This window comes from Pseudopipra pipra, chromosome 16, assembly GCF_036250125.1.
Source record: "Pseudopipra pipra isolate bDixPip1 chromosome 16, bDixPip1.hap1, whole genome shotgun sequence".
NCBI lineage: Eukaryota > Metazoa > Chordata > Aves > Passeriformes > Pipridae > Pseudopipra > Pseudopipra pipra.
Window position 1 is genome coordinate 11682957 of NC_087564.1, and position 12220 is coordinate 11695176.

The 12220-nt window shown below is 47.2% G+C and overlaps 1 protein-coding gene across 4 annotated transcripts in view; it reads right to left on the reverse strand.

Moving 5' to 3' along the window:
* Positions 1 to 1394: 1394 nt before the first annotated feature.
* The window catches only part of MAD1L1 (mitotic arrest deficient 1 like 1), a 354867-nt gene continuing 344041 nt past the window's right edge, over positions 1395 to 12220 (reverse strand). For all 4 annotated transcript variants that reach the window (XM_064673155.1, XM_064673156.1, XM_064673158.1 and 1 more), the window contains one exon: positions 1395 to 2459. In XM_064673155.1, coding sequence (XP_064529225.1) covers positions 2301 to 2459 — 159 coding nt within the window. In that variant the 3' untranslated portion in view covers positions 1395 to 2300. The remainder of the gene's footprint in view (positions 2460 to 12220) is intronic.

The window sequence follows — 12220 nt, forward strand, 5'->3', positions numbered from 1 at the left end:
TGAATTCAGTGTTGGAGCTAGAAACTGAGGAGGCTCAGCTCCTCTTCTCCGTGTCCCACAGGTGGCCCAAGTGGCTTTGCAATGGCCACACTTCCACACGAAAAACTCCCAGGCTTCCACCAGTGAGCCTTAGAGAAGTCAAGCTTCTCAAAAGTCCCAGTTTCATGCAGTGCCCAAGCCTGCTCGCTGTGCAGCAGTGCAATGCCATGAGCAAGGACAGGGATGCTGCTGGCCAAAGCAGGACAGTTATCCAGCAGCTTCCCAAGCTGTAGAGAGGACCAGGTGCTGCACCACGCCGGCACATCTAGCCAAGCACCCATCCTCACCACACACCTCTCTCAGCCGTGCTGCTGTATTAAACTTAGTTGAACAAATCAGTCTTGCTGGGAGTACAGGGAGCAGAGCAGTAATTCATCTGTCTCCTCCCCACCGGAGGCATCTCAGAAGACTACTGTGTGTTCTACCTGAACTTATTATCCTTTCACTCCTGGGAGGCAACTTTCCAGTGGGCAGAATGCATTTTCCCTTGTCGCTCTCCAGCATCGCTTCTCGCCTCACCTGTGTTTTGCTAAGATAGAGGGTTTATTGTAAACTTATTAATTACTTCATTTCTCCTGCAAGGAGCCAAGAGAAAAATTTTCAGAGGCAGCCAGGATCCGCTATTGTGTCGGCGGAGGAGCTGAATGCGGCTGACGTCATGATTCATTTTCCCCATGACTGAGGAAGGCGACTCTCTGTGCCACGTCGCGCATATGAATCAGGCAGCGTTCCCCTGGCACAGCATGCCTGGCAATTCATCTTCCACCAGGACTTCTTCAAGCAGAAGAGAAAACGCCAAACTTTTTGCTGTTGCGCTTCCCTGCAAACCCTGCGCAGAGGAAGGTTGGGGAGATGGGGGCTGCAGACCCCCCACAGCTCACGTTTGTCCCTCCACCTCTGATCAGGTGGGTCTATAGCAGCTGTTTTCTGTGCCTGTAGACACATCAACAGGTCCCAGAGTGACTCCAGCAAGCATGGCCAACCCTGCAGCTGCTGTGAGCATCTAAGCTAACTTTCTAGCCTGTTCCCTGCTACCTTCTCTCCAAGCTTAGGGAATATGTTCCTGCTGATATCAAGAGGAAATCAATACACACAGATGTTCATAGCAAACTGATCTGGTTTATGGCAGCAGGTGTTGGAACTAGATGATCTCTAAGTTCCCTTCCAACCCAAACCAGTCCATGATTCTATGATACTATGAATGAGACTTTGCCTGGAAAATATAATGATGTTCTCCCTTCTCAAAGCACTACCAGCATCAGATCATTGATGGAGGAATGGTTATCAACCTCTACATGTAGGAGAGCACAGCAAGGGCACAGTGTGTATCCCAAATAAAGGAGTCATACACCCAGTTTGGGATGCTACACTTTATTCTTATGATAGAAGAACTACATCCATTATAACACAAAATTTCAGACTTCTTGGGATGCTCCATCTCCACAGAGGAGGAGGAGGGAGACCCCCCCAAAACAGGTACCCACAGGCTGGTGACAGGCAGCAGGCTAAAACCAGCAGCAGTGAGAACACCCTAAATCACTCCATTCCACCTTCTACAGTCCTGAGATAACCAAGAGCCCAAGAATCTCAGTGAGGAACCAGAAGCATGGCAGTGACATCTGAGCACACCACACAACACAGAGGTGTAAACACAGGTATAGGCTCTTCAAATGGCCATTTATGCTTATGCTTGTCTGCTCAGTGGTGGCAGACTCAGGTAACTGATATCTTGAAAATAATTTCAACCCTGTTGAGTAATGAGCTCTTTGTAAGAGCAAGAGACCTTCCCTGGGTCCCTGTCCTCCCATTAGAAGAGAACAACCATGGGACAGGAAGCACCAGCCTCATGCAGGCTCACCTTTTTGCTGGGGCCAAGATTTGGGGAATCCCTTTGGAAAAATCTGTGAACGGCAATGCTGTGACTCCTCAAGCCAGCAGTTTCCACTGTATTCCCAGAGGGATGCTGAGAGTCTGGGTAGTGATGAACACATTGCCCAGTTCAAAGGCAGGGATTGGGGCTTGGCACGGGAGAGCCCTGGGATGGAGCTAGACTTGCCCTCTCACAGGAGGAAAATTACGCTTTTCAGAGGAACTGGTGGGATTTGTGAATCAGCATGAAAAAGCAGGGAAGAAGGAGTTCCCTGCAAAACAGAAGTAACCCAATACCACAAATTAGGAGAGGGAGACAAGAATTTGTCCTCGCTACCTCAAGTGTCCTGCCCAGGAGCGCTCAGCCCTGGCTGGTGGCTGGCAGTGGGACGCTAAGCAATGGTCTGGCGGCTGAAGAGCTCGAGGGTGAGGGCGCTGAGGAAGGCTGGGATGCTGTCCTGGCGGAGCAGGTGGAGGTCGATGAGCTCCCGGATGGTTCGTGAGAACTCAGTTTCCAGAAGCTGCATTTTTCCACCAGAGGAGCTAGAGGCCTAAAGGGAAAGAAGAACAAGCCCATTAATATCCCAGGGTTTTAATTCACCTCCTGTGATTCGTGATGCAGGGAAGAGCAAGCAGCATCACCCTGAAGCCTCCTTTGGCAGGATCGGCCTGTCACCAAGGACACGTTATCTGTTTGGCACATGGTGTAATCAGGCTGTTAGTGAGTCCTGCATTCCAACATCCCCAGGCAGGACCCCTGTGTGAGCCTTCCCTGGTGACAACTGTGGCAATGGCAGGATGAGGGCTTTGACCATCCTGGAAAAAGACTGCGTTGCCAAAGCAGAACCAGAGTGCCCACACTGGGGTCACTGTCGCCACCACCACCCAGGCCTCGGGTGGCAGGAGCTCTGCACAAAGGCTTTCTCTCCATGAAAACACTTATCTCTGAAGTCATGCCACTTCTGTAGGAGGAAGCAGACCTGTTCCTAATTAACACAACTCCTTTCCAATGAGTGCTGATCCACACGGCATCCCTGAAGTGTTTAAATCAGCCTGGCAGCGCACAGCCAAAACCTCCAGAGGAATTATTCCAGAGATGCTCTCATGAAAATAAGGAAACTCAACATGGGGGAAGACATTACAAATCTCCTGTAACATACAAAACAAGCAAAAAAAAATGCTAGATGCAAGAGAAATAAGGAATGCTTGGAGCCTCTCCTGCCCCCGGAGGTACGAAAGCAGCTTGTTTATTAATAAACAGCAAAAACATCAGAGCACAAATGCTAATTTTTTCCCCTGCCATTTTCCTCTTCAAAATGCTCCCATTCCTGATTGCTCCAAAGCTCTGCTTCCTGATGGAGCTGAAGTGGGATGGCACAGGCTGTGCCAGGCATGGCCAGCATCCCCTGGGGTGTGCAGGAATAGGGCAGCCCCCTACCCCAATCAAAGGATGCCAAGATCCAAAGCAGAGGATTGCCACGTGAAAGGAAAACATGGCTTTACCTGCCAGGAGAGAAGGGAAGCAATAACCACCCAGAGCCCTAGGGAACCCGCTTCCTCCTGGTTTCATGTTCTTACGAGCCTGGACACATTTAATTATGAACTTCTCATGGTTGGGTCACTTTGGATTGTGAGGAGTGCAAAGTACTGAGGATGCCCCTGTTACCCCCGAGCCAGGCAGGGAATTGAAACAAGGTTTCCACGCGAAAAAGTAAATTAGCGTCTGTTTAAATGTCCTTCATTTTGGTTGGGTTGTTTTTCAGCAAATCCAAAGGATCTGCAGTGCTTTGATCTGCTGCTTACTGGAGCCACCTGATGCTTCCTGTGCATCTGAGGTACCACTGGGCCAGATGAAAGAGGCCAACAGGGGAGGGGGCAGCGATGGCAGAGGAAAGAGGAGGGACAAACATCCCCAACATGCAAAGCCAGAGGTACAATGTGAGGCTGTAGCAGAGCAAGGAGTGAGTACAGGGGCTGGGTGCTGTGGCAGCAGCACAGGATTTGTTTTGCAAATCCCCCTCGGATTCAGCTGATGGGAAGCGCCAGTTTTGGGGGAAGGTCCGAGTATTATGAATGCATCACTTGTGTCTCTAAAGTCAGTGCTGAACTGAATTCATCCAAAATGGGAATTCAAGCTCCATATGAAATACACTGACTCCTTCGCAGATTTAAAACACTCTTTGGGCACAGAATTAATTTTCTAAGAATTTACAAGCAAATCCATTAATTGGTTTAGCAGTTTAATTAATTAAAGTAAGTTCCTTAAGAAATTTAGCATCCAGTGCCAGACCATTTGCTTGTGTTTTATGACCTCAGAAAGAGAGCAACATAAATGTTTTAAATTTCCTCTACTTTGAGCTCACTGGCATCATGTGTGAAGGCTACATTTGAATATTTTCCTTTTTTTATGAGATTAATGGTAATTTCTCTCTACTATTCTTCATAGCCAAAGTTTTCTCCTGCAGCAGAGGAAGAAGAATAACGTTCAGAAAAAAGTTATGTGGGCAAATATGTGCTTCTGAGGAGACTGATATTTCCTGCTGAGTTCAATGGGGTCTGTGGTTTCTCTCAGCTGTCAAGAGAGGCACCATCCTCTCCCTCACCTCCATGGCCTCTGTCTCCCCTGGAACTCCAAAAAATCAAAGAAAACCCCAGAAAGCTTCCAAACCCCAGACATCTCACCCAGGTTTCTTATGATCGCTTCTGAAACAGGCACAAGGCAAGAAGGCAGCCACTTGGAAAAAAGGCAATTCTTCCTCTGCCAGGAGATGTTTACATGTGAATTTGGAGGATGGATGCACTTCCAGTGCAGTTCGTTCAATCTCACACTGCTTTTAAAAAAATTGAGAAACTTTTTTTTTCCCCTGGGAGTGTTTTAAAATTGCTATCACTGTTACTTTTCTTATTATTTGTTTTTATTGTTTTTTTTTTTCCTTCACCCATCTGTTCATAACGTAGTATAGGCTGGGATGTATAGACAGATTTCCTGCTTTGGGTTCAACAGCAGGAGCACCTCTGCAGCCTGTGCTTTACAAATAAAGTGATTATACGAAATAATAGCAGTATGTTCCCATTAATTCACAGGATTTCTTTTCAAATGCCAGGCTGCATCCTGCCTGGTGCACCTGCAGGCAGAGAGGGAAGTGCTGGGGTGGGTGGTGTGGGAGTGAGCAGGGAATCGCGGCAAGGCAGGGGGCTGTGCAGGGGGCTGTGCAGGGGTGTGTGGAGCACCGAGGGGGAAGGCACGAGGAGGGATGCCCTGCTGAAGGAACATTGCAGGGCCTAGTTGTTTCACACCATTCTGGATTAATGCAGACCATGCCTGTGACTCCAGGTCTAAAAAATTGGATTTATGAAAATACGAAGATGAAATTTCCAGCAGTTCAAAGCTGGAAGGGCAATCAAGTCCTCCTCTTCACTGTTCATAGCTAGGATTCCCTCCACTCATTTTTAATAAATTTTTTTAAATTAAAAAAAAAAGTCTCAACCCTCAAAGGCAAACTCCTGGACACCATCGCTGCTAACAAGAACTTGCAGGTGCCAGCACAAACCAGCAGTTCACATGACACACTCCATGTAATGCAATCACCATTTACTCTGCTGATGCATTCCTAAAAATTCTAAGTTCAACAAAGGCAAAACCACCCAAGCCTATTTAGGAATCAAATGTGAAGCTGAGAGGAACAGAAACAGGTGTCACAAGGGGCCAGTCCATGAGTTATGGGGTGGGAGAGACCAGAGCATGTTCAAACCCAGCCCTAACTGCTCTGCCCCCAGCGCTATTGATGTCATCTCTACAGTGTGTTGCTGCTTTTAAAGAAAAGTGTGAAATCAACATTTAGAGTCAAACTGAATACACAGGATCAAAGGAAAAGCTGAGCCTCTGAGTATCCCCATCCACCCCATAGTCAATGCTTAGAGGAGTCAGTGCAAGAGGACACTTTGGGGACCAACATCACACTTCACTCCCCCTTTCCCCTCTGTGCTGAGCAAGCCAGCCAAGTGCAGTACTTCACTAGAGATTCAAATATTGCCCCTTCACCCTCAGTTTCCCTGACCACAAGGCAGCCTGAAGCAGCTGAAGGTAAGCACTATAAAAACACCATCTCTCAGGTACTCTGTACATAGCCCTATATTGGTTTATTTTAATTCATGGGAAAAGTCTACCTGGCTCACTAAACTACTGAGATTCAGGTCTATGTTATGTTTTATTCAGATCTCAAATACTTGCAAAAGGAAAGATTTCAGCTTTCACCAAGTTCTATTGCCAGTTCAGTCTGATTTAAGGCCTATTGGGACCTTTTCTAGAGAAGCAAAGGAAATCAATCTTTGCCCCGTGTTACCACACACTTGGCTCTGCTGGAGGGGGTGTGACTGCGGTTGTAGATTTGAAGGGTGGCACCCTGTTTCTCTCCTCGCAGGCTGTGCTACCCCACAGCAATCAGAGCAATCAGATTTCACTGTATTGCAAACCACAAGAAGACAGGTCTATTTCGCACATGGCAACATAAACTTGGAGTAGCTGCTCCTGGATCTGCTCGGAGAAAGGAGCTGTTAGTACAACTGTTTTTCCAGGGGAGTCAAGATCAGCAGATGCCTGCCAGAAGGAAATATCATAAATCTTCCTCTTAGCCCTGGAAGCTGGTAAATTATTCAAGGCTTTATAGTTTAGATATACATATAAAAATCTCTCAAATAACCACCAGCGTGGTAGAAAAGCGAGTTCTCAGATCTAACAGGGACCATCTCAGCAAGGAGAAGACAAAACAGAAGATGTGAAAGAGCAACAGGCATTCCCAAACATCTCTGCTAGAAGATAGACTTGCAGCTGGATGGACCAACATATGGACCATAACAGAGGCTCTCCCCACTATTGTCACTTCAGTGTAACATATACAGGACTTCTGACTGCTGTTTACCCCCATGCTGCTGTTGCACACAAAGGCTTCCTGAAAGCCCAGACCCAGCATTTCCTTCTCCGCTTCTTCCACCAGCAGAGGGGTAGTTATGTTAAAAGTGTGACAGTGGCTGCTTAAGTAATTTCAGAGCTTACAATATGGCTCAGAAGTGCACTCTGATCTAGATACACTCACTTTTTAGTGTCTCATACGCCTCCTTCCTCTTCTCTCTGACACATACCTAAAAACAATGGATATCCCCACTCTGGCTCTAAAAATACCATTTGCTATAATCTGGCATGCAGTGTGACTTGAATCACACAAAGGATGCCTCTTGAAAAATACAGCTTGAGCATAAGACCCAATGTCATGTAGACCTTCAGACACTGGAATAAGACTGAAAAGAGGGTGGGTGCATGCCCCAAGGAGAGAGCTGACATAGAGATGTATCCAGAAAGTAAGGAGTGGAAATGCAGAAACAGGGAAAAGAGGGCTACAGCATTCAAAACAACTTGAGATTTCAGCATGCAAGTGAGAATATCCTACCTTTGATTTCCACACTGAGAAAGCACAACTGCCTTTGGGGATGCAATCCATGCAGGACATGTGTTCCTGCCTCTTCAAACACACCTCCAGTGCCGGAGGTGGAGTTCCTGAATGGGTTTTGGCGAGCTGACAATAGGGATGGTGGAGCTTTGTGCCAGGCACAGCAGGCAAAACAGTTGTGTCTCAGCTGGGGAACAAAGGAGGTTCAAACACCTCCACAGCGAGAGGAAGGATGTAGTCTAGGACTCTGGCAGGGCTGCCAGAGTGGCTTTCCACCCCTTGGCATGGAGACAAGCCTTTGCTTTGCAGATACCACTCGGCCATGCTCTGTGGTAGATGGTACTTTCCAAGGCTAAGACGTATTAGGGGTCAAAAGGAGCAAGTGAATCATTGCCTGGTGACATTTACCCAGTGACTGTATTGCAAAGGCCCCATCTCACCTGCTACACTCCTTCCATAAATCACTGTCCATGCTGCATCCCCATGGACAACTGCTCTGAACACATGGCAAACAGCCCCGTGTGCGCTGAGGGAAGGGGCACCACGGCTTCACATCCGACATTCCACACACTCCCTGCTCTGTTCAGGTCCACAAGCTGCTGTGGCATTATGGGCCATGCTGTGGCCACATTCTCCTCTGTGCCCCAGTTCTCACGGCCCTTTCTCTTCTCCTTGTGGTGTTCCCCATCCTACCTTGAGGGCTTGCTGTGCTGTCTGCTCCAACGTGGGTTATGCACATCTCCCCATCAGACCGATCCCTTTGGCAATTTGCCTTCATCATGTAAATCCCTCAGACTTCCTCTTCACATGGAGCACTCACTCCCTCTTCCCAACCCCTTCACCTGTCAGCAGAAGCCCTCAAGGCTGGCTGTTCCACCCAATCACCTCCCAAAACCTCCACAGCACTATTACCACATGTGCCACAAAGCCTCGGGCACACTGGTGGTCCTGACAGCTCCTCGCCTCCCTGATGCCTTCCCCACGGCACCCACTGCCTCCCTCAGCACCCAGTAATGCACACAAACCCTGACACAGCCCAACAAACCCACTTGAAAATATCTTTTAAGAAGCTGCTGGCTCTGACCTTTAAACAAGAAAATCCTTTTGTTTCTGCCTCTTGCTTTAGATGCCGAGATTTTTCTAAATGTCAAAGGCCGCCTTTTCCACGTGCGGATGTTGAGGGGGGGAAGCAGTGATACCAAGAGGGCTGGCAACCTCTTCCTGGGTCTGCAGAGCTGATAAATCATCACTTCAGATCACCCTGGACAGACAGACACACACGGGGCAGCCCACCATACACAGAGCCAGCCAAAAAACTGGAGTGCCCAGAAAATACTCAGGGAAAACATGTGTGTGTGTGTGTGTGTGTGCGCGCGCACGTATGGAAAATGCCTGCTGAAGTTATAAGAACCCAAACACGAGGTTTTGAGATTTAATTGCTCAAACTTGGTCCTCCTGGGTGATGATATCATTATCAAAATCCCCCAACTGAGTTATGCCTCACCAATCAATCTTTCCTAAGCATCACGCACTGCTCAAATACCAGGTCCCCAGGTAGCCTCTAAATCACTTTAATTACAGGTCGTTCATTTAGAATTAGAGAAATATTAAAAAGAAAAAAAACAAACACCAAATTGTACCACAAGATGTGCTTACGGCTGGAAATATTTATGAGGTTATTTAGCAAACTGTTTATTGGTTTCCTTCTTTTTTCATGGTAACTGGCAGATTCCAGCTGGCCTGACAGGACGCCTGTCCATGGTGGTTCTTACACAATGGATGTGCAGCTCTTAATCAAGTCACCTCCCTTTCACAAATGACCATTCCTTGTCTGCAGAGAAGTTTTCCCCCCTTTAATAACCCAAAAGAGGAAGAGTACTTCTTTATAATAATTGCTTCTTGCTAAGACCTCTGAACTCCATGTCGCCAGCTTGGTATATAAAGTGAATTTATGAGGCAGAGGGATGGATGCCTGTAAAGGGCCTTCCAGGAAATGTAATGAAAAAGCTGCTTTTAGCTGCTGAGCAAAGAAAAGCAAATGCCTGGCAATGCCAAGAAGAAAATTGAAAGCTGGGATGGGATAAGTGAGAAACAGCCCTGCGTGCACTGAGATTTATAGCAAACATTTCCTTTCTCTTTCTTATTATTCAACATTGAGATGAACCACAACCCCAGAATGTCTTTGGAACAAGAGGTCAGCTCGTATACTTCCATCTTAATCAGAAACACGACCCAGGCACTATGTACATGAGTGACAGCAGTGATGGGGTCCTGGATGCTGCACCAGCTCAGCAGCAAAGGAATACAGAGAGGGATGTACTGCACAGCACTGAACTTCCCCTACAGCTCCACGTTTTGATCTGTGTGAGCTCTCCTGCACCTCGTGTGAAAAAGGAAACTTGAAAAAGAGCAGGGACATGTGCTGAAGTGCTGCACCCCTCTCCATGGGGCAAAGCTGCTGGTGTTAATCCTGGGGGACGGTGCTCTGCGCAGCAGAGGGCAAGTCAGCATCTTCTTTCAAGAGGTTTCTCCTACAGGTTAATGCCCTTTAGACTGTCAAATGTGATGCCATAAAAATAAGATCAAAGGCTCTAAAATAAGGGAAGCATATTTTTTGATTCATACTATTACTATTTTATATCTGAATATTCCTATAGAGTTTTTCATCCTGGAAGACAGGTCTTTGAACTGCTGTGATTTCACCTATCATTGAGGAACAACCCCCAGGGTAAAATGTGACAGCTATTATCAGGGTGCATTAATGTTACTGAACAGTTCAGGACAGACAGAGACAAATATATCCAATTTAAATCATAGATTTGAAGAACTACTGCTCAGTGTGGATTAATATCCATGCATTTTCCGAAAGTGCTTTGAGAATTTTAGAGAACAAGTGCTGAAACTAAAATTCTCTTTCTCATCTGTAGGATGCATTCAGCTTCCAATCATTATGCTGCAAATTGAACATCACTACTGTCAAAGAGGGAAGATGGTAACATAAAGGATTCACCCGTAGCATCTACTTTTGCATCCACAGATGCTGATGGGATCTCCAAACCAAGGAGATTCACCCTGTGGAGATTTGCTGAGGTGATACCTAGAAATGATTCTACTGAATACAAGACTGGTGAGAGTAAATCATAGCAGACTACTCACATCAGAGAAAGGAAAATCACATGGGATGTCACTCTAAACTAATACTGGCAGTCAGCTGTAGTCAGAGCTTGAGGTCATAAATTATAAGTTTTTAATAGACCTCAGGTCTGCTAAATAGTGTTCACCAGCCAAATATGCTTATAAACATCAACCATTAAGGAGTATAGATGTCAGCAAGGCACAGGGCTCACAGAATTTTTCCAACCCCAATCCATATAAAAATCCAAACTATGAAATGAAGCCTTTAAAGCTTTTATAAAAGGCTCAGGATCTTTACAAACAAATGTCTTTCCTTGATACATATGGAAGCCATGCTGATGCCCCAGCCATGGCTATCTCTGACCTACAACAAAGCCCTTTGGAAAGAGCAGCCAAATGCACGTTATCCCAACTGCTGTCATACCACGTGTGGCAGAGCTGGACCGCTCCAGCACCCAGGCTGGAGCTTTCCAACCATCTGTGAGGTGACCATATTGGACTGGTCAAGCTGCAGAGTGAGTAGTTAACAAGCATTAACAACATCTAGCCCATGTGTTCTGTCTAGTAAAATGCCAACCCATCTGTCTGTAACATCAGTGACTCCGTAGAAGCCATATGCAGGAGAGACATAAATTAGGGAGAGAAAAATCTCCCATTACTTTCTCTGCAATGACTCTGCAGTTGTCGCCGGCAATGTGAGGAACTGGGTGTTTTTTAAGTTCTGTTTTCCCAGCCAAATCACAGCCTCCCGTAGCTCTCCAGCCCTGCCATCCAAAGGCATTTTCTGGTCTGTGTCTGGCCCTGGTGGACATAGTGGTGTGGCACAAAGGGAAAAGTAGGTGCAACTCAAACCAGGTCCCAAACCCCTCCCCAAGGAGAGCCAGAAGAACACAGACAACTTGAGGGAGATACCAGGGACTGGCAAGTGAACCCAGCCCACAAGAATCCCTCAGTTAGACAGGGAGCTCATTAACCAGCCAAGCTGCTTATCACATTCCTCTCCATCTCCCTTGCTGGAAGTACTCCGAGCTGGAAGGAATGGAGAAGCAGTAAACCAAGAACATGCAGTTTCTGGAACATGAGAAGGAAGCACCTATGGGAGAAATGCAAAAAAAATCATCTGTGTGGGCTGTAATTAAGATGGCCTGGTTCCCAAAGCAGGGAGATACTCCACTTGTGAACTGCAGCCGTGAGCATGAGGTTTGTAAGAGAACATGAGCAGCAAAGTTTGCCAAAACCCTGCACCGATGAGAGACGTCTGGAACCATGGAGAATTTGATGGCGACTTTTGCAAGCTGTGGCATTGCCTGGGAGACAGGCACCCGCCCCCCAGAGCAAACCACCACTTAACAACAGGCAGAGCTTGCTGGAGCCCTTGCCAGGCACACCCTGTTCCCCTGCTTGGCTGCTCCTGCATCATATTCCTGCCGAGGACCCTCTGCTTTCCTATCTCTGGATTAGAGCAAATCACCAGGAAACCCCAAGACTCACTTCAGCTGAAGTGCCTGCACATGACACAGAGTGAAAATAGGCCATACAGACTTCTGGGCTCACCAGCTGCCAACTGGAAACGAACCCCCTCATTTGGGAGCTGGGCATCTCACCTTGCACGAGACAGAGGGTGAGTGCCCAAGGCTGGGAACGGTTAAATGGGCAGATGACACTTGCCTGCGAGGCACATCTCACTGGAGCCACTGCTACCCTGAATCCTGCAAACACATCTCACTGGAGCC